The sequence below is a fragment of the Capricornis sumatraensis genome, chromosome 2, assembly GCF_032405125.1.
Source record: "Capricornis sumatraensis isolate serow.1 chromosome 2, serow.2, whole genome shotgun sequence".
In the NCBI taxonomy this organism is placed as follows: domain Eukaryota; kingdom Metazoa; phylum Chordata; class Mammalia; order Artiodactyla; family Bovidae; genus Capricornis; species Capricornis sumatraensis.
In genome coordinates, this window is record NC_091070.1 from 41303128 (window position 1) to 41326480 (window position 23353).

General features: G+C 37.2%; 1 protein-coding gene across 1 annotated transcript in view; it reads right to left on the bottom strand.

Moving 5' to 3' along the window:
• Positions 1–840: 840 nt before the first annotated feature.
• The window catches only part of CEP152 (centrosomal protein 152), a 94338-nt gene continuing 71825 nt past the window's right edge, over positions 841–23353 (bottom strand). The window contains exons 21-27 of the mRNA XM_068966184.1: positions 20747–20876; positions 16981–17148; positions 13712–13811; positions 12821–12924; positions 4995–5151; positions 4663–4766; positions 841–1880 (exon numbers count right to left, since the gene is read on the bottom strand). Of these exons, the coding sequence (XP_068822285.1) occupies positions 841–1880; positions 4663–4766; positions 4995–5151; positions 12821–12924; positions 13712–13811; positions 16981–17148; positions 20747–20876 (1803 nt within the window). The remainder of the gene's footprint in view (positions 1881–4662; positions 4767–4994; positions 5152–12820; positions 12925–13711; positions 13812–16980; positions 17149–20746; positions 20877–23353) is intronic.

Here is a 23353-nt window from a genome sequence, read left to right on the forward strand (position 1 = left end):
GGTTTAGAATGTAACCGTCAACCACAGCATTAATAAGTTAGCCAATTCTGCACTATAAATGAACATAAAAATCTAATAGTTTAAAATTTGGGGCTGTATGACAAAGATTATTTCCATTTTTAAAAAGTAATGCTTCAGATGAAGGAAAGACTGTGAAACCATAAGAGAGACAAAGTCTCTGCGTGTCACAGGAGATCTGAAATAACACAAACGCCAACTTAAAAAAGAAAAAATCAAGCTAATTTTGAACTAATGAAGTGAGGATACAGGTACATAGTTTGTGGCAATGCTTGCAATACTTCATTTCCAGTAACTGAAACCAGGATCAAAATTTTGAGCAGATATTTCCAGGTAAACTATGTGCAGAGCAAATATATAGACTCATTAACATGGCTAACTCCAAAAATTAAATCTGGCTGATCATACATAACAAATCAAAATTGATATATTTTTCTGGACGAATTTCAAACATGCCAATATAACATTTCTACATTGTGAATTAAAAAACAATTCATAACAATTCTACAGACCATATGCAAGTTTATTTAAATAATTTAAAACTGCACAGAGAGCTAATTTATAAGTATAAAAATAGATGGTTTAGCAACCAAATACAAGCACCACACAGAAGCAGATTACACACACACTACCAAAGTCTTTGGAAGATCAAGGCAACATTAATATCTCAAGTAATTTTATGAGAATACTTTACTTATATGATAGTCAGATGTTATTAAAACATCTCAAAATATGCAGGGCCCACCAATATTTCAGTTTCAAGTCTTCCCTTCAGTTTTCTTGTCAATATATTAATGATTCTTCTTAAATACTCTACAACAATTAGTCTAGATTGACAAATGGGCTATCGAAGCCACTATCTTGCTGGCTAGACAGAGGAGCGATTACTTTTCTCGAAGGCAGCGAACACACGGCAGGTGGTACTGTACTGCTCAGTTTTTTGAATTCTGACTTTAATATATCAGTTTTATGATGAGGTGAGTGTCCAAGAGTCATGCTGCTCTTCCCTGGCTGGGAATATGTGGTTTCTTCTGACAGGTCTGGAGTATGACCACTCTGACACTTCGTAGGCTGACGAATCATGTTGTTTTTCTCTGAGTCTGAAAGACAGCTGGCTGCTGAAAACTGCTTGAAATTCACAGATTCAAGGAGCGAATCCAGGGTGTCTTGCGGCCCACCATGCAAAAATGACACTTCATGACTGCTGTAGGGTGGAGTGGCAGTGTTGGAATGCCAGCCTGCAGAGTCACTCAGGTCCACTCCATCCTTTACTGGAATTTCCTTAACACCCAAACTCGGACTTTTCTCAGATGCAGCGTTTTCACTTTCCATTAGTGGATTACATTTATATACTTTTAAACCAAGTCTTTCATTAGGACTTTGACAAGTAATGTGTGTGGATTCAGACTCAGAAAGATCAGGGGTATATCGAGATGAAGGTTTATTTCCAAAGGTTCCAAGGAAGGGGTGTGTGTTTGAGTGCTGGAGTGATTCAGAGCCAGGATCACCAAGGAGGTCTTTCTTCTTGTGCAAACCAAAGCTTCTTTCATCTTCACAAGGCACAAACTCAGGAGAAACACTCCTTGGCAAAATGTCTACATGTTTATGACTGTTATCCCTGAACTGAAAGCCCAGACGGGACTCTCTGGAACACTCGGGCTTTCCGTCCCCATGCTCCGCATCCTCTAATCGCCTTTGTAGGTTACAGGCAGCCCTCCTCTTAGGAACTTGGTCGCACATACTTCTGGGGATCGTTTTTAGATTGTTTGATTTGCTTTCTGTGTGACATAGTATATTCTGATTCACATCATTTCTTTTTGATTTTTCAACTCCAGTCAGCCTCTCTGAAGTCAGAGGCAATACTCCTATGTACAAGGGAACACAAAATCAGAGGAAAACAGAATTAGCAGAAAATTAACACTGAAAGAGAAGGGGGGAAAAACACGTTTTTATATATTTCCAAGCAATGCATATATATTTTAATCATTCTCAAAGAAAAGACATCAATACTGGACATTTTAAAATCTTCTCATATATATATATATGTGTGTGTGTGTATATATATATATATGATAAAGCTGAGTAATTCTGCTATTGGAATCTATTATTATTATCCAGCTGATCTATTATTTTATGCAATAGGTGATACAGCATTTCAACAGCCAACTGCAACATTTCCAACTTGCTCTGATGTCAAGTATGGAGTTTCTGAAGAAAAAAATCTGCTGGAAGGACCCGCCCACCCCAGTTCAAGACACACACACAACACATTCTTTCAAAGCTAAAATAGTTTCTGATTTAATTAGCTAAGACACTAAATCTGATTAGAGGCAGAACTCCACAATGCATAGAATCAGAGGCATCATATGTCGGAGTTGGGTACTTTGGCCCCTAAAATCCATATAAAGGGTTTGCAACTGCTGGGAACATTAGACAGAATCCAGAAAACTTCTCGTGTTATATGCCATTGCCCCGTTATAGCCAAGGTTCACATCACCATTCCAAAATTTACACAAATAATCTTTGTGCTTCTATTTGAAGAATGTTTACCAACATTCAACTCAGGAATTCCCCAACAATCTTTGCTTCTCGCTTTCCAGAAGTTCAACTGAGCTTTGAGAAAGCTTCTCATTTGTAGCTTCTTGGGAAGCAGTATCTTTTATCATTTCACTTTGGACAGTTTAATACTAACTCTCATTTACCTAACAGTGTTTTTAACTCTATAATTTATCTAATACCAATCTACATTGCTTGGTGTATCACTCTCTAGCCCTGTAATTTGAATTGCTGATGATGGTCTTATCTGAAATAACATATGTCTAGAATTTTTTAAACTGTTTGAAAATTATGCTCTTTTATTACTGAGTTTAAGCAATTCATGTTTAGTGTGACTGCTGCTTCAATCTACTATTATTTTCCATTTACCTATGCTTTCCAGATGCATTTTTCCTTTAAAGATTATTAGATTGAAAACGTTTTCTTCCAAGTTTTACCCTTACTACTCTGAAAGTTATATATTCGAATTCTCTATTAGTTAGCCTTAACTATTTTTCTTTTTTCTTTTAAATTTATTTTTGGCTATGCTGGGTCTTCGGTGCTGTGTACAAGCTTTCTGTAGCTGCAGTGAGTGGGGGCTACACTCTAGTTGGGGTGTGAGGACTTCTCACTGAAGTAGCTTCTCTTATCGCAAAGCACAGGCTTAGGACACAAGCTTCAGCAGTTGTGACACACAGACTCTATAGAGTGCATGGGCTTCATCGTTGTGGCACGTGGGCTCAGGGGTTGCAGCTCACAGGCTCTAGAGTACGTGCTCAGCAGTTGTGGTGCATAGGCTTAGTTTCCCCATGTGTTAGCCTTAAATTTTTATACATATACTTAAACTTGTATCTTTCCAGCAAGCTCCAGAGTTATAAGTATCTGTATCTTCTTCTTGAAAATAATATAAATTTTAGCATACTGTTAGCTTCCTCTACAATATCCTCTTACATATTTCTGAGGATACTGTGTTTTTCTAACATTCTCACATCCCGTTGTTTGTTCTATTAATTCTGTTTCTGTAGGTGTAGTCCTCTTGCCTGGAGAATCCCATGGACGGAGGAGCCTGGTGGGCTGCAGTCCATGGGGTCGCTAAGAGTCGGACACGACTGAGCGACTTCACTTTCACTTTTCACTTTCATGCATTGGAGAAGGAAATGGCAACCCACTCCAGTGTTCTTGCCTGGAGAGTCCCAGGGATGGGGGAGCCTGATGGGCTGCCATCTATGGGGTCACACAGAGTCGGACACAACTAAACCGACTCTGTTTTGAGGATTGCTTTTTTTTGCTATGTCTTGTTTTAAGTTTGGTTTCTTTTTTCATGGTGCTGCTTTCTATAAATATATAGTAATTCTTAGTTGAATGCATATCTTTTAGATGTCTTGAGCACAGTATCTGCCAGTTGTTTAAAGGAGTTGGAAGTGGAGAGGAAAGGAACGAGCAGCAGAGTAGAAAGACCTAATTGCTGATACTCTGGGCACAGAAGCTCTCAGTTTCCCCTTGGTGTGTGCAGCCACCTAGAGTACTGCCTTGTTCCCAGACTCTGTTTCTGTTGCTCTCACCCAGCTTAATACTGGGGTTCAGAAAGGGAAGTAAGCAGAAATAAAGAGGGTGCCCCCACCTGGTTTTGGTTGCTCTGGAATACCAATTACCCCAATGGTATCCCCTAGGCTTACTACTTTTGGAATATACTACCACCATCCTGTGTGGAACAGTTTCCATTTTGCTCCCACTTGTAACTGTCGTCTTCTGGGAGCTCTGAACTGAGGTTTCCATCTTTAATCTTAAAACGCCTGTCTTCTTTTAGGGATTTCTCACAGCCTCTGATTTAGCAATTATAACTTTTAAAAGCTCAGTTATAATTTCTTCTTTCTCTCCTTCTATATTGTCACTTAAAATGTTTTCTATCCTTTCTAGGAACAGACGCAGCAAAATGAAGCTGACAGGCAAGCTCAGTCTGCCTACTTGAACTGGAAGCTCTACGCTGTTTTTCCAGTTTAAGTAAAATATGCATATAATTTGATAAATTAGCTCTCACTCCTTACGTTCCGACTCTCCTACTAGAAACATTAAATATCTAAAAGAAAGATCTTTCAAGTTTTCACATACCTGACTGTGTAGTTTTGCTCTGGGATCTATTAGAAATAGGTGTTTCCAGCAATTTTGCCATCATAGCAAGCTTGCTAGCAGCACTGATGATCTTCTTCTCAGCCCTGTGAGGAATTCCAGAATATAAAATTAACAGAGTTTAGAGGAAGAAAATGAGTTTCCTTAGCCCCAGGATTTCTGTTTTCCTATATGCTCTGCCACCATTAAGAGAAGCACAGGCATTAAGCCTCTCTTAACCCTCTACTCATCATGTAGATACAGTTAATTCTGTGGCTAAGGAAAATGCTTACAAAATGACCACTCTCAGGACACATTGTTTAGATGGAACTTACCCTTCCTCCTTCCCATCATCCTGCAAAATCTGCTGGAGGCAAATCAAATAATATTTGCGCATCTTTCGGGCGGTTTCTTGACGTTCTCGCAATACCTCTGCTTTTACCATTTCTGCAGCTCTTTCCTTACTCTCCTGAATATAACGAAGCATATCACCTGGGGGCGGGGGGAATCCCCACAAAATGCATGTTTATTGGCAGTTTTTTCAAAATAAGAGAGGCAGACTTCAGACCAATTTTCTGGGAGATGAAGTGACTGGAGATATAGCTTAAATGTTATAGCTTTCCACCATCATTAAAATGGAATATTTCGGTCACCATTTTGGTAGACTAAAAGGAGAAGTAATCTAAAAGCCCACTTAGAAAGATGACAGAACACAAATATGGTCAGAGAAACATAGGATATCCCCTATGGAAGCTGTCATATTTTTAAACACTGAGACAAGAAATTATCATTAATATGAGGCACAGAAATTTATGCATTTCAATTACATGTCAAGTTAAGACACGAGAAAAAAGAAATATACTGAAAGGGTGAGGCAGCAAGGAAGAGAGAAGTAGACACAGAGAGAAACGAGGCAATATAAGCTGGAGAGATTCACAGCCTTCTGTTTACTTGTGCTCTGAAAACCCATGTTTCATTATTTCCTCAATTCTTTCCATAGCACTTATGAATATCCAACTAAATATAATACTATAATCCATGAGAGGTATACAAAATGCTATTGCAGGGAGAGATTTGAGACTCACGATGCCTCCTGAAATTTACAGTTAAAAATAGTTCACAGCTTTCAAGTCTTCCTTTTATCTTTAACTCAATGTGCTTTGATTGGGACTAACACACGGAAGAACTGATGCTTTTAAACTGTGGTATTAGAGAAGACTCTTGAGAGTCCCTTGGACAGCAAGGAGATCCAACCAGTCCATCCTAAAGGAAATCAGTCCTGAATATCACTGGAAGGACTGATGCTGAAGCTCCAATACTTTGGCCACCTGATGCAAAGAACTGACTCATTAGAAAAGACCCTGATGCTGGGAAAGACTGAAGGCGGGAAGAGAAGGGGATGACAGAGGATGAGATGGTTGGATGGCATCATCAATTCAATGGACATGAGTTTGAGTAAATTCCAGGAGTTGGTGATGGACAGGGAAGCCTGGCGTGCTGCTGTCCATGGATTTGCAAAGAGTCGGACAAGACTGAGAGACTGAACTGAACTGAACTCAACTCAACTGAACCACTAAAGATTAACATTTTGTCTTAAATCCAGGGCTATATCTTACTGGTTGAATATCACCATCCCCATTATATTAAGGAGTTTAATTCATAAAGGAATCTCATTCATTATCAGTAAGCTCTTCCCGGAAATTACACATTCTATGCAAAAATGCTAAGTCGAAGACTATTTTTCATTATTTCAAGTGGGAAAAATTTTAATGGAGAACATGTCAATACAAAATATCCAACCAATTTCTAAAATATAATACACATAAATACACAATAAGTTTTCACATTAGGATGAAAAAGAATGCTTAAAATTTCACTTTTCAATTAATATAATTATTAACAAAAAAGTTAATTTCTTTCTAGTAACATTGACTCTGTTAGACCAGCAACAACAAAGAAGCATATTCTCTATACTAAGTGGCATTTTCAAAGCATCTACAGCATGATTCTGACGATCTACCAATTATATTTGAAACTTGAGACCTCTCCCACTCATTTTGTTTAAAACGAATGCAAGCTTCAGAAGGCAAATATACATATCTCATACATAAACACTGGTATTGTTCTGAGACATATATACTATGTGATATTACAGTTAAAGACTGGGAGGTTTTCTACTAGGAAAACAAACCACATCAATGTTCTACAGGTTATATTACATCACCTAGTACCACAAAGGTCTTGATAAACAAATTTACATTAATGACATAATCCATTATGAAAATAATGAGAAACCACAGGATAATTCCTAATAACATTAATTTTCTATGGTCTTTAAAAGCTTATGGAAGAAAATAACTACTCATTTAAAACTCATATGGCATTTTTTGGGGGACTAGTGATTTAAGTTGTAGGATTATGAAATTTTTAGTTTAATATTCATGTCCAAGAAGAAAAATGCTGAAAGCAATTCAAGATGGTGATATAGGAAATCCTGAATTCACCTCCTCCCATGGACATAGCACATCTATAGCCACATATGGAACAACTGTCTCTGAAAATGACCTGAGAATTAGCAGAAGAGTCACCCACAGCAAACCAAACATATCAAGGTGAGTAGCAGAGGCAGACACACAGTCTCGTCAAAACCTTCACCTTGGACATGGCATCTCACAATCAGGAATAGTAGCACAAAAACAAAGCTTCTCCCTGAGGTGCAAGGGGCTTAAACCCACATCAGATGCCCCAACTCTTGGGACCTGAACCAGAGAGATGAGCGTCCAAAACATAGGTTTACATCCAAGAGACACAAAGAGCTGTAGGACACTGAGATTCCATTCTTATAGGACCCATGCAAAGACTCATTCAAGCTGGGAACCCAGTTCCAAAACAACAGCATGGTACATGCCTAGACCTTATGTGAAGGAGATGCACTTGATGATCTTAAAGCATCTGTCAGAAGTGCAGAATCTGTTAGAACTCTCCTAGGATCAGAGGTGCTAGCAGGAGCCATTTTCACACTCAACTTCTACCTTTCAAGTGCTGGCCCTTACAGGCACCATTTTTGCACTCTTCCTCTGAGGTGCTACAGCCATTTGTCCCACCTCTGCATTCCCTGGTTGTCCTGACAAACAAAACCCAGCAGGTGTGCACAGTCCACATAGGGGACATCCCTTGGACACCCAGTCTTGGTGACTAGAAGGCTTGTGTTTCTGGGCCCCACGGGAATGAAACAGCTGGAGAGACCATTCTTGGCAATCTACAACCCCCAGGACACAGCACCCTAAACACACCCTAGTCTTTCTGTGACCACCCCTTCAAGATTGGGAGAGGTAGCTCTCCTGTTTCACATAATACATAGAATTAAACACATAGAGAGTTAAGCAAAATGAAGAAACAGAAATATGTTCCAAACAAAAAAAACAGACAAACTCAAAAAAAAAAAAAAACTTTAATGAAATGGAGGTCAGTAACTTACCTGATAAAGAGTTCAAACTAATGGTCATAAAGATGCTCATCAATAAGAATGGATGGACACAGAGGGAACTTAACCATAAAATAAGCAGGAAGTACAAGAAATGTTAAAGAGACTCACTTCAGATGTAAAGATATATAAAGGCTAAAGCGAAGGGACGGATCAACATTTTGTGCTAATAGAAAGCAAAAGAAAGCTGTAGTAGCTTAGTAGCTACACTTATATCAAATAAAATAGACGTTAAAACAAAGACTGTAATAAAAGACAAAGATGGACATTAGAAAATGATAAAGGGATCAACCCAACAAGAAGATATAAATAACATTCGTTAAAATTTATTCACCCAACATAGGAGCAGCAAGACATATAAAACAGTATGATCAGATCTACAAGGAGAAATCAACAGTGATACAATAATAATAGGGGGATCTAATACCCCATTTACATCAATGGGTAGCTCATCTAGACAGAAAATGTATAGAGACACATTGGAAGGAAAGAACATTGGAAGAAACAAGGAAGAAAATAAAATGAGAACAAAAATAAATTAGAGACATAAAAAAATAGAAAAACTCCATGACAAAAAATGGGCAGAAGACCTAAATAAACATTTCTCCAAAGAAGACATACAGATGGCCAACAGGCACATGCAAAGATATTCAACATCTCTAATTATTAGAGAAGTGTAAATCAAAACTGCAGTGAGGGATCACCTCACACTAGTGAGAAAGGCCATCATTAAAAAGCTTACAAGTAACAAAAGCTGGAGATGGTGTGGAAAAAGGAAACCCTCCTACATTGTTGGTGAGAATGTAAATTGGTACAGCCACTATGGAAAACATAATGGAAGTTCCTCAAAAAGCTAAAATTAGAGTCACCATACAATCTAGCAGTACCACTTCTGGGTATATATCTAGTGAAAACTCTAATTCAAAAAGATAGGTGCATCCCCAATGTTCACAGCAGCATTATTTACAACAGCCAAGAAACAGAAGCAAACTACATGTCCATCGATGGATGAATGGAAAAAGAAGATGTGGTATACACATATACATACACAATGGAATACTACTCAGCCGTAGAAAACAATGAAACAGTGCCATTTGCAGCAACATGGATGAACCTAGAGATCATCATTCTAAGTGAAGAAAGAGAAAGACAAATACCATATGCTATCACTTATATGTGGAACCTAAAATATGATACAAATGAACTTATTTGCAAATCAGAAAAGGGAATTCCCTGGCAGTCCAGTGGTTAGGACTCCACACTTCCTCTGTAGGGGGCATAGATTGGATCCCTGGTCACTGAACTAAGATCCACATGGTACTACCAAAAAAACTACCCAGAAACAGATTCACAGACATAGATAACAAATTTATGGCTACCAAAGGGGAAAGGAGGTGGGGGTAGGGATAAATTAGGAGTTTGTAATTAGCAGATACAGACTAATATATAAAAAAGAGATAAATAACAAAGTCCTACTGTATATCAGAAGGAACTATATTCAATATCCTATAATAAACCATAATGGAAAATAATATACATATTTTGTATAATATATATTATATATATAGATGAGCCCTTTTCCTGTACACCAAAAGCTAACACAATGTTGCAAATCAACTATACTTCAATAAAAAAAATTTTTAATGAAAGAAGAGAGAGAAAAAAAACAAGATTTACTTAAAAGAAAAACAACAACAACAAAAATGAGAAAATATCAATAAAACTAATATCCGGGTCTCTGAAAAAAGAAAACTGACAAACCTTTATCTAGACTCACTAGGAAAACCCAGATGGCTTCACTAGTAAATTCTACCGACCATTCAAAGAAGATATAATATTTACCCTTCTCAAATTCTTGTAAAAAAAAAAAAAAAAAAAAACCAGAGAAGGGGATATTCCCAAACACATTTTATGAAGCCAGCATTACCCTGGTGCCAAACTAAACCAGACCACCACCAAAAGAAAAAAAAAAGTTAGAGGCCAATATCACTGATGAACACAGACACATACATTAAAAGGAGCATACACCATGATCAAGTGGGATTTATCCCAGGTATGCAAGGACTGTTCAACATTCACAAGCCCATCAGTGCAATCTACCACACATTAACAAAATGAAGGATAAAAACCGTGTGGTTTTGGCATAAAAACAAAGAGATCAATGGGACAAAATATAGAGCCCAGAAATAAACCCACCCACATGTGGTTGATTAATTTACAACAAAGGAGGCAAGAATATATGATGGGGAAAGGATAATCTCTTCAAAAAAAGGTAATGGGAAAACTGGACAGCCACAAGCAAAAGAATCAGAGTGTGCCACTTTCTTATAACATATACAAAATCAACTCAAAATGGATTAGGGGCTTGACTGTAAAAACAGAAAACCGTAAAACTCCTAGAAGAAAATATTGGCAGTAAACTCATTGACACTGGTCTCAGCGATTTTTTTTTTTAGACACAACTCCAAAAGCAGTGGCAACATAAGCAAAAATAAATGAGACTACATCAAACTACAATGCTTCTGCACAGCAAAGGAAACCATCAAAAAGATAAAAAGGCAACCTATTAAATAAATGAGAGAAGATATTTGCAAATTATATATCTAATAAGGAATTAACTTCCAAAATATATATAAAGAACTCACACAACTCAGTATCAACAAGAAAAAAACAACCTGATTTAAAAATGGGCAGAGGAATAGATCGGTTTCCAAAGAAAACATAGAAATGACCAATAAGTACATGCTTAACATCACTAATCATCATGGAAATGCAAGTCAAAATCACAATGAGGTATCACCTCACAGCTGTTAGAATGGCTATTATCAAAAGACCAAGATGTGTTAGTGAGCATGTGGAGGAAAAGAGAAACCCTATAAATTCATGATGGGAATGTAGATTGGTATAGCCACTATGGAGGTTCCTCAAACATACTCAAACAGTAAGTATGGAGGTTCCTCAAAAAATGAAAAATAGTACTGCTATATAATCCAGCAATTTCACTTCTGGATATTTATCAAAAGAAAGTGAAAACACTAATTCAGAAAGATCCATGTGTGCCAATGTTCACTGCAGCATTATGCACAACAGTCAAGCTATCCAAACAACCTAAGCATCCATCAGTGGGTGAATGGATAAAGAAGATGTGGTATACACATACAATGATACTACTCAGCCATAAAAACCAACAAAGTCTTGCCATTTGTGACAACCTGGGTGGATCCTGAGGGCATTATGCTAAGTGAACTGCAGAGAAAGATAAATACTGTATGATTTCATTTATATGTGGAATCTTAAAAAACAAAGCAAATGAATGGAGAACAGACTAGTGGTTGCCAGAGGGGAGAGGGTTGAACAGTGGGCAAAATGGGGAAGAGGATCGGTAAGTACAAAGTCGTGAGGGTGAGGAAGTACAGCGCAGGCGACTGTGGTGAAGGATACCTTACAGCAGTCCCCCTCCTATCCCTGGGGAGTACATCCCAAGACCCCTAATGGATGCTTGAAACCACGTACTGAACCCTATATATACTACATTTTTTCTGCTACATACATCACCTTCTTAACATTTAATTTATAAGTTAGGCACAGTGAGAGATTAACAGCAGTAATTAGTAAGACAGCAATTTTAACAATTTAATAAAATTATGTAAATGTGATCTCTAACTATCTTATTGTGCATATTTAATGTCTTTTTCATTTTAACTAAGCCCTTATCATCCACTGTATCTGTAACTTTTTCAGTTTGAGGTGTGACAGCAAGACTATCATGAATTGTTTTCTTTCTTTACCATTTCATGGGTAGAAGATCTGTCCTTACTGTAGATCTCAGCAACCTCAGCATATGATTTTTTCTTTCCTTATTAAGTTGAGAACTTTTACCTTTTTACTTAAAGGAAGCACTTTCCAGCTTTTCTTTGGCATATATGAATTGCTAACATCCCTATTCTTGCAGTTTGCAGCCTTTATTAGGTAAAAGAAGGGTTATGAACACAACCACTATGATATAGTGATAGTGGGTCCAATAACCAAGGTGGGTACTAAGTGACCAACAGGCAGAATATGCTGGACAGAGGGGTGATTCACTTCCAGAGGCAGACACAGCGTGACGGCTGGGATTTCATCATGCTACTCAAAATGGCCTGCAATTTAAAACTTACTATTTATGCAGTTTTCCACTTCATGGTTTTGGACTACAGTAGACCACAGATAACTGAAACCATGAAAGTAAAATCACAGATAAGAGGGGACTATTGTATATTTTGTAACTTTGTACGGTGATGGGGAAACTAGACTTGTTGTGGTTATCACTTCACAGCATAAACAAACACCGAATCAATTATGTTACAGGCCTGAAACTAGTATAGTGATATATGTCAATTATACTTTAAAATATATATACACATACATTTTAGTACCAAAAAAACCCCCAGGATAATTAACAATATAAAAATACCTCTATCCTTGTGCCACTTCCAAAATTTTGGTGGCAAACCCCAAATTTACTTGGGTAAAATCACCTATTATGGCATAATTTAGAAAAGCTATCAATGATCTCTTCTAAAAACAGGTAATATCTCAGATTAACATAGTTCAGAAAATTTCCCCAAATTACTACTATTAGTTACAAAAAAAGACCCAAACCACCTTAAAACCTTAGGGATCTCTTTAGAGACTTACGCTTAATCTTTTTTACAGCTTTAATGTATTGCCCACGAAGTTCTTCCAAGGCCACCTCATTGTATGGCAGGCAGGCATTTTCAATAGCTCCTTCTGACAGTGACCTAAAAAAATACAGAGATTAAGTGAAAAATGTAATTTGAAAAATATGTATATATAATTTTTAAATATATATATACATAAATATATATTCTAATAAAACAAGCTAAGGTGTGCTAAAAAATTCACATTTGAGGATCTCTTAAGTATTTAGGAGAGGCAAACAAGTGTTATGGTTACTTATATCACAATAAACCCACATGATGAAAACCTATGTAGTTACTGAAGGGCACATTATAAAAGTATATCTAATGACATGGGGGAAGAGTTTATCTTACAATACTAATAAAAGGCCACAAAGTAGCTTATATAATAATCTCAATTTTTAAAACATGTGCACATGTTGTGTTTGTGTGAAAGTGAAAGTCACTCAGTCATGTCTCTTTATGACCCCTTGGATATACAGTCCATGGAATTCCCCAGGCCAGCATACTGGAGTAGGTAGCCATTCCCCTCTCCCAGAGATCTCCCCAACCAGGGATCAAGGCCAGGTCTCCCATATTGCAGGCAGATTCTTTATCAGCTGAGCCACCAGAGAAGCCCAAGAATACTGGAGTGGGTAACCTCTCCCTCCTCCAGCAGATCTTCCCAACCCAAAGATTTTAAATAAAGAGTATCTTCTGGGAATAGGATTCTAAAAGATCTTTTTTTTTTTTTTTCATAATTTTTGCTATGCAACAATAACAGTAATTGATATTCTTGGTATGATAATATTGATAGGACTGTTTTTTTTTTTTTAAAAAGTAAAGATACTCAGAAATAAACAGTTTCTTTGAAATAGTAAAAGTCTACCTTGGTGGTAGTGTTTTACAAAGTGTTCTCAGTTCTTCTAATTTACTCTTCATGTCATTGTTTTCTTCTATTAATTCTTCAACGACTTTAGTATTCTCTTCTAAAAAAGAAAGTTTATAGTATATTGGTCAATCTCTTTTTCTCTGTCTTTCCCTTAAATTACCAGTACAAATGTTCATAGAAGAGACTGCCAAATTTCCAGTTGTTCCCTGAGTCATTTGTTCCCTGATAAACCCAAATCTGACCACTCACTGGTTCTATATTCTCAGCACTTTAAATCTGTATTCCATTTTCAACTTATTTGGGGTTACAGACTGTCTTGGAATAAATCTCCAATTGCCTTACATGCATGTGGTTTGCTTTCCAGTTAGATGGAAGGCTTTATTTAGCAATACAGGTTTCCTAGTTCCATGTTCCTCATGGATCCTGGTATGCAGGCTATGCTCATATAAACTGATCATTGAACAAGCACCTCAATACAAAATTAAGAGAAAAAAGTTAAGCTCAAGTAGGTGCCATTTTCAAAAATAACATAAGATCTTCAACTCTTTGAACTTTTAAAAACAAGATGAGGAGACTGATGGAGTCCATGTGGCCCAGAGGACAAAGCATAAATTTCAGAGTCAGAGAGACACAAGTTTAAGGCCTTCTTACCCACTGGATGAGCTTAGGCAAATTACTGGATCTTTCTGAAACTGAGTTTTTTCATGTGTAAAATGGGGATAGTGTTACCGACCTTGAAGATTATAATGGAAATAAAACAGTAAATGCACAGCACCTTATACAAGGTCTGGCAATAACAATGTTTAATAAACATGGACATGGCACCCCTTGTTTCTTACTATACCAGCCTTTCAACACACCCTACAAGTTGGGGAGTGAGTCATTCTGCTCTCCCCGTGATGGATACAGCTTGTATATTTCTAAACCACTCACTCTTACTCCATCACTTTTCAATAAATGCTACCATGACAGTGGAAAATGGAATTTAAGAAACAATAAAGCAACCAAAATAGCAAAAATGTTATCAACTAGCAGATTTACATTAAGACAAACACTGAAATTATCAAATGGCTTAAATCCTGACCCTGACCTCTTTTATTAGCTTGCTGTTTTGAGCCAACTACCAATTTTCTTGGATTATTTCTAAGTCCACAAATTACAGAAGTTATCAGCCTCAAAAAGCACTATGTAAAATAACTACTGTATAATCACAATGTACAGTGCTAAATATTATCTGTAAATAACCACAAACTACTACCCTTATCATTTTATTATATAAAACAAATTTCTTGATTTTCATCAAATTTTACAACAGCCTCCTCCACAGGAGGAGAAATTTACCTCCACATTTGGACAAATTTACTCGCTCTCCAGCCTCTGTTAAAGACCTAAGCAATCACCAAGGGAACTACAGTTGTTAAAATTTTTATCTCAAAATTGCTGAAACACTTACTCAGCCTTAAAGCAATTATAATCTATCTTTAACAGACTTAGGAAGCAGTAATGGGAGTAGGCGGCTTCTCTTGGGCAAAAATATTTACCGAGTGTGCTATGATGCCAGGTACTGTGCTAAGGCTGGGACAGGATTTAATCCTTGTCACCATCACACTCCAAAGGAGAATACAGACATTAAATAATCGCAAGGATGACAAATGTTACAAAAACTCATAGGAGCAGTGGGAAATGTCTAACAGAAGAAACTAGTCAAGTCTGAGGTGCTTAGGAAAGCCTCTATAGGGAAATCATGTCCCAGGGGGTTGACGAGTAGGAGTTAGCCAGGCATTGTGACCGGGATGGGGAGACAGATGTTGTTGGTAAAGGAGGAGGTGCACAAAGGCCCAGAGTCAGGGAAAGCCCTGCCACAGCTCTGTGAGAGAATAAGAGGGCTTGGCAGGAGATGAGCCTGAAAGGCTGGCAGAAGTGGGATCAGGAAGGGCTTCTTAAATTATGTCAAATTGTGTTTTACACCGAGGGCCAGCCAAGCCACTGAGGCACTTTAAACAACAGAGTGTCACAGTCATATTTACTTTTCTAAAAGGCTGCTCGAGCTTCCTGATGGAGAATGGACTGGAGGGGCAAGACTGGAAGCAGAAAGAGATGACTGTTGTCCAAGCAAGTGGACATTCACAGAAGTGAATGGAGGAAAAAAGTGAACCTACCCACCTGGGTCTGGATGAAACACTGTTTGGGACCCTTGCATTCAGTCCTTCCTTCATTCAAGCATTTATTACTGTCTTGTATATAATGGGTACCAGACTATAAGGATAAATGAGATAATATCTCAACAAATCTATAGGTTAAAAAGATGTTGGGCAAGTAATCAAAAAGTGAGATACAGAATGTTAACAGAGGAGACAAATATTCTCAGGCCACAGAGAAGCAGCCCATCTAGCCCACACTGGTAAAAAATCAAGGCTCTGCAGACAAGATATCTTCTCAACTGAATTCTAAAGACTGGGCAAGAGTAGGGCCAAAACAAGAATGAGAGGGGAAAGCACAGGACAGAATGATAATATTGTAAAAGAAAATTCCTGACCAGCTTGGGCATCTGAAATATTTCAAAGGTAAGGAATATAGAGCACAGGGTGTAAGTCAACACCCTGTGAAAGGAAAGAGGGAGCAGCCTTGTGAGCCCAATAGCTCCCTTCTTCAAGAGGGCAATAGGAAAAGGCAGAAGACAGGCCTATTAGGCAACTCCCCAACAGCACTGTGAAGAACGGAAGAGAGGAGGCCACATCAGACCCAGACGCCTTGCTTCGTGTCTCTTCCTTCTGCCTGGGATGCCATTCTCTTTGGCAAACGCATTCATCTTTCAAGGCTCAGTCAAGCCTTCCTTAACTTTAATAGGAGGAAGAATCAACTAACATCATTTCTTCCTAGTTTACATGAACGTACTGCCAGCTACCCAGAGGTGCAATTATTCATTAATGTTTTCAGTTCTCCTCCTTTAATGATAAGCTTTCTGAAGCAGGAGAACAAAGTCCTGTACATCTCCATCAGAAGTGGAATTTTGTCTGATGTCTTCACTGCCATACCCTCAGTGCCTAGAACACTGCTTGACACACATTAAGCACTCAAAAGCTATTCAATCAAAAAAAGGACTAAGTTCAGTAATAATTATTTGCCTAATAAAAATAAGATCCAAATTAGTTTATAGTAATTCCCAAAGATAATCAGTGCTTCCATTAACTAAAATGTCACATTTGGACATTCCAACCAGGATCAAGGAGATTTACACTTGTAGCAGTGTTACTTCAGATGCTAACCTCCGATTTTTTCCACTACAGCTTTGTGCTTCCTTTCTAAATGCTGAAGATGCCTACAGCATTTCTCCAGTTTTCTTTTCAGATCTTGACATTCCTGCTTTGCATTTTGAAGTTCTTGGAAGCAGTCTCCACAGCATGAATGTTTAATTTCAAGGATCTTTTTCTTATCTGCAAAAATTAAATGATAGCACATTTTTATATCAATTTAGACTATGAGAAGGAAGGAAACCAGATGACATGACTAAAGGCTATAGTGTAACTGAAAAAAGTATGATGCTTAAGAAAAAGAGACTTGAATTTAAATCCTGTTTTCACTATTTACCAGCTGCTGCATTACTTAACCTCTGAGACTCAGTTTCCTAATATGGAAAATTGAATAATATAATCTATTTTAAAAACTGCTCTGAAACACAATGCTCAGATCTTAGTATCGAATATAATTGTCCACTAAAAGGAACCAGAGTTCTTCAAGAAATGGCTGACTCCAGTACTCAGACAGGGTACATTCAAGATGAGACTAGAATATTTTGCTAGGAGGACATTTTTATGGTCTTGAAAGTATCTCCCCACAGATTCCTTATTAGTTGTGAGGTGTGAGGGGGGAAAAAACACAGTAATTATACAGTGAAGAAACTGGACAACGAGAAATATGAACATCACACATCTCCAGGTGTGGTATCACACCACCTGTGCAGTGGTCCATCTAAGAAAACGCAATCAAGGACAAATCATGAAGAAACACCAGACAAACTCAAAATGAGGAAAGTTCTATTAAAAGCCAGGGGTTGATAGGTGTTTGGGAGAGTGAAGAATATAGCTCTCAAAAATATCAATGTCATAAAAGGCAAAGAGAGGCCATAGAAATACCCTAAATTAGAAGAGATTAACGAGACATGACATCTAAATATAATACGTGACCCTGGACAGACTGCAGTACCGTAAGGGGAAAAAAATGCTATAAAGACTTTATTAGATCAATTGACAAAATTAAAATACAAAGAGCAGATTGATAAAACTATATAACACATATTTTCATCTAATGTTAAATTTACTATACTGAAGTATATAAGAAAAATCCCTATTTTGGGAAAATACACACTGAAGTATTTGGGGGTAAAAGGGCATAAAGTATATAGTGACAGTAAAAGTGAAGTCGCTCAGTTGTATCCGACTTTTTGCAACCCATGGACTGTAGCCTAACAGGCTCCTCCATCCATGGGATTTTCCAGGCTAGAATACTGGAGTGGGTTGCCACTTCCTTCTCTAGGAGATCTTCCCAACACAGGGATTGAACCTGGGTCTCCCACATTGTAGGCAGATGCTTTACCATCTGAGCCAACAGGGAAGTCCTAAAATGTATATGACCTATCCTCAAATGGTTCGGAAAGAAACAAAATGCTCACAGACAGGTACACACGGAGGAACACAAATGGGGTAATATGCTATCACTAAGTATATCTAGGTTAAGGGTATATAAGCGATTTTTGCAACTATTTTTATTTTTGCAACTTTTCTGTAAGATTTGACATTATCTTCAAATTTAAAAAAAAGATATAAAACTGTCAGGAGGTATAAACATTGTATAAATATTGTCTGGCACAGAACCTGGCATAGAGCAAATATACAATAAGGAATAGCTTTGGCTACTAGTAACATACAAAGTTTATAAAATATAAGTAATATACAAAAATGATAGAGATTGTTACTATTAATATAACTGATATAATAAAGTAGGAATACAAACCAGTATCTAAAATGTTGATGTAAAAACATTGGTCCAGCAAAATTATTCTTAGCTCTCTTCTTACTTCTCAGTTTCTTTCAAATGGTATCATTTATGTTTACAAACATCAAAGGATTAATGAAACATCACCATACATGGCACTTACACACGTCATTGAAGGTACTGTTTTGTAAAACTGGAAACCAGGCCAAACGCCCATTGACAAGAGAATAGATAAATTATACTATATTCATACAACAGAATACTATACAAAAATGAAAATGAATGAACCAGAGCCATATACATTAACAAAGACAAATTTTAGAAGCTCAATATTAACTGGGGAAAAAACAAGTTACAAAGACTAAAACAAGTATTAAACCATTTTTATAATGTTAAAAGACAAAGCAATAGCTTTTTGAGGATACTTATATTTGGTCAAAACATAAAGAAAAGTAAGGGAAAAAAAATTTTTTTTTAATGTCAGAATATTTATTACCTCAGTTGGTGGGAAAGTTAGAGGGATGCAATGATGATGAAGCACAGGCATCTTCAACAGTACTGGTGATGCTCTACCTCCTAAGTCAAATAGTGGGTTCCTGGTTGTTGGGTTGATAACTTACATGTGCGTTACATGTATTTTTTGCATGTATCAATTATTTCACAATTAATATTTAAATTAGTTTTTAAAATGATAAAATATTAAGAGAATATAACCATACTACTAATAGTGGTGAGGGGCTTGATCACATAGTAAATGCTTTGGATTATTCAACCCTTTCTGATGTTAATGGGTTTGTTTTTAGGGGAAAAAAAGATTAAAGAAAGAATGTAAATCCTTCTATAGTCTGATTTGTCCTAAGTCAAAACTGATTTCTTTCATATTGACTGGACCTCCCAAAGCCAAATGATATCCAAAACTCATTTCTATGCATTTCACAAATTAGGAAGTAACTTTCAAGTTATTCTAAATATAACAACAGACATAAAATGACATTGAAAAGTAGGAAGCAAAAAACAAATTAGGACAGTATTACCCTAACTGTTGAATTAGTATTTTCTTAATTGGCAAAAAGATATTCACAACCATCTAGAACCTAGAGGTAAGGGAAGAGGGTATCTGGTCAGGCGATGAGAGAAGTAACCATCAGCTGATGTCTCAGAAAGGGCAGATGTTCTCTAGGACTCTGGTAGTACGCCTACTGAATTTGAGAGTGTGCAAACTAAGGTTATTCACTTCGTACCTGATTTCCTCTGGCAAGCCTTAGTTCTTTTCCAGGTTACAATGGAGACAGCAGACAAGAAACAGAAAAAGTATGTATAGTTTATAGGTGGAGGGAGGGAGCAGGCCACAAGGGATGGATGTCCTAAGAGGACTGGAACTTACAAGGAGTAATCCCAGTAAATGGACAGTATATGCCCAGATTCCCCAGTGAGCTCTGAATACCTCAAGGGGCTGCAGCACAGTGCAATTCTTTTCAAACTAACAACTCTAAGTCACTAAGTTAAATTATTAATTCATCAGATATTCAAGGAACACAAACTATGTGCCATTCACTATGTGCCAGGTGGTAGAGAGGGAGAGATTAAAAACACTGCCTCCCACCTGAAGAAAACCCCAAATACAACAGGAAACAGTACACTTCAGAAAGATTTCTATTGAAAATAGCTGAAATAAGCTTCAGTAACCTGAACAGAAAAGTCTCAGTGATTTGGCAGTTCTCTTATGTGTAACCTCTGCAAAGCCAGGGAATGAAAACATGACCACTCTACTAAAATTTTCATTATTACCTTTACAATACGAGTCACTCATGAATGGAGAGAAGACCATGAAAAGAGAAGAAACATGAGGGCCCACAGCAACCCTGTCTTCTAATGTAAAAGGAACCTAGGGAGAGGATGCACATAAAGTGGCAGTCATATCACCCATTTGTTCATTCATGAAAACTGTGCACATCTTTGATTTCCTTTTATCCTCAAAGCAACCCTCGGGAACTGGAATTATAGATATTGCAAAGACGAGTAGGAACAGAATCCCATTACCAGCTTCTGCTTCTTGTACGGCCGCCAAAGGCAGAGCATGGTGTCCAGACGTAGGCGCAGGAAGCATCGCCTGGACTCCAGGGTCTCCTCTGCCCATGGCAGGATCCTTAGATATCTTGGTCATATTTCTCTGAAACAGATTATCTTCATAGTTAATGCCTATTAAAACTCTAATTAAAATGCTAATATTAAAAATATAAAAAGAAAACACAGCCTTAAAAAAATCTGGCCTAAACTATCAACATTTTTCTTAGGGTTTTACGTGAATACTGTCATTACCATCAGCTAGACTCCTATGATTGTAAGTTCCAAATGAGCCTGTTATCCAACAGAGGACTGGTAGACTAGCTATGGGACAGATGGAGATATTGCTTGCACTTTTAAGATATTTTAACAGTTTATGTGATCAACCCACAGGACTGACATGAGCAATTAGAATTGTTCTTGAAAATCCAAAACATTTTCACTACAACAGGGGGCAAATTCATTAGAAATTTACAATACTAAGCTTATGCCTTCCGTGAATTGAAAGTAACAACAATAAAAATTTTTGAAACTTACATAGTATGCTATGTATCTAAATACTTTGTCATTTGTTGACAAGGAAAGACAGTTCAATTCTAAAGTTAAGGAGAGAAACTGAGGCTCACCTAAGTGAAAATCTTGTACAAGACCATTTCCTCACTAGTATTTATTGAACACTTTCTGCATTCTAGTTTCTGTTCTGGCAACACAGCTACTAACTCATTAATGATGGGACATTTTTTAAAGGCAATATATTTTCTGATTTTGGACAACCAGTGAACCCCAAACAGACCAGATGATCTTGAGAAAGCTGTCTTGTTTAATTACTTACAATACTTTATATATACTTAATTGTGGAAGCCTTGATTTTGAATCACTGTCAGGAAAGCTACCCATGCAGCCCAACAGAAGCAGAGGTCAATAGGTACAAAGACTGCAAACTCTAGGCAATCAAGACGCTATAAGGTTGAGGCCAAAGGAGTAATAAAAAATGATCCCACAGGCAGCTAATGTTTCCAATTTCTGCTCAGAACTGGAGAAGAGCCAAGATGGCAAAAAAAGGAGCAAGCTTTTTGTTTTAGGTTTAACTTGACATTGGTGGTAAGACCATATGTTCTTAAATTTGTTTAAAAATTGTGTTCCAATTGCTATTTCTCTTTTCTTTATGTCTCTTTTCTTTAGCCATTATGAACTGCTGTATTAATACACTTAGTATATAAATATAAACATGTTTGATAAGGCATTCATTTTATTGGAAACTGTATTTTTAATTCATTGCAACTTCACCATTTAAAATCTTGATAATCTAAAAATTGTTCTCACCAAGAAAAAAGTAAAGTAAGTAGGTGAGGTGATGGATATGTTAATTAACTAAATGGTGGAATCCACCCAGGGATCAAACCCAAATCTCTTGCATCTCTTACATTGGCAGGCAGATGCTTTACCACTGTGCTACCTGGGAAGACCCTTTCACAATGTATATGTATAGCAAATCACCATGATATATACTTTAAACATCTTACAATTTTATTTGTCAATTATAGTTGAATAAAGCTGAAAAAAACCTTTTTTTAAATTAAATCTTGACATTTAAGTAATTTTAATGAGGAACTGTTTTATATATATGGATAACTTTTTTCCAGTCTTAAGTTTCATGAGAAGTTCAAAAAACCACAAATTTAATTAATTATAAATCACAGTTCTTCACATTTACGGCACTTACATGGCAAATTTATAATCACTGCTTTTTAATCATTGCTTTATCTCAAGGTCCTGAGCAGAGTTGGCTCTAAGATAGCAGAAGGCTAAATACTACTCTTCTGTGACAAATTTCTGGAACAAATGCCAAATAAGGCATTTCAGAGTCACCCTTTTCCCGAGAATGGAATCTGATCCCACTCAGCATAAGCTGCAAAAGTCCAAGTTTTGAGCCAAATTATGTGAATCTGTCTCCATATATGCGTAAGACACACAAAGTCACACAGAGGGTCTTATCCTGCTTGCACAGCTCTGTGTGCTCAGTCGCTCAGTCGTGTCTGACTCTGTGACCCCATGGACTGTGTAGCATGCCAGACGCCTCTGTCCATGGAATTTTCCAGGCAAAAATACTGGAGAGGGTTGTCATTTCCTTCTCCAAGGGATCTTCCTGATCCAGGGATCAAACCCACATCTCTTGTGTCTTCTGCATTGGCAGGCAGATTCTTTACTGCTGTGCCAGCTGGGAAGCCTGCATAACTATATACCCTATAAAAAGACCCCAGGGTTGATTATATGTTAACATTAGGAGAATGGTGGTGTGAGTTTCTTGACTTTTACAGCAGACAAAAGTTTGCTTCAGCAAAGTAAACTTGAAAGCATGTAACATAATCTGCCCATCACTTCTTACCCTTTAAGTTGCCATAAATAGTTTTTCTTAATTATATACTTTCTCCAAAAATTCTCAATAAAGTATTGTAAGCAGTATTCATGGGAACTGGTCTTGCCCAGGGAATTGGTCTTGCTCAGGGAATTTTACACTAAAAGTAACTATTAGGCAGTAACACCTTGTGAAATCAAGAATAAAAATATCAACTGGGTTGAATT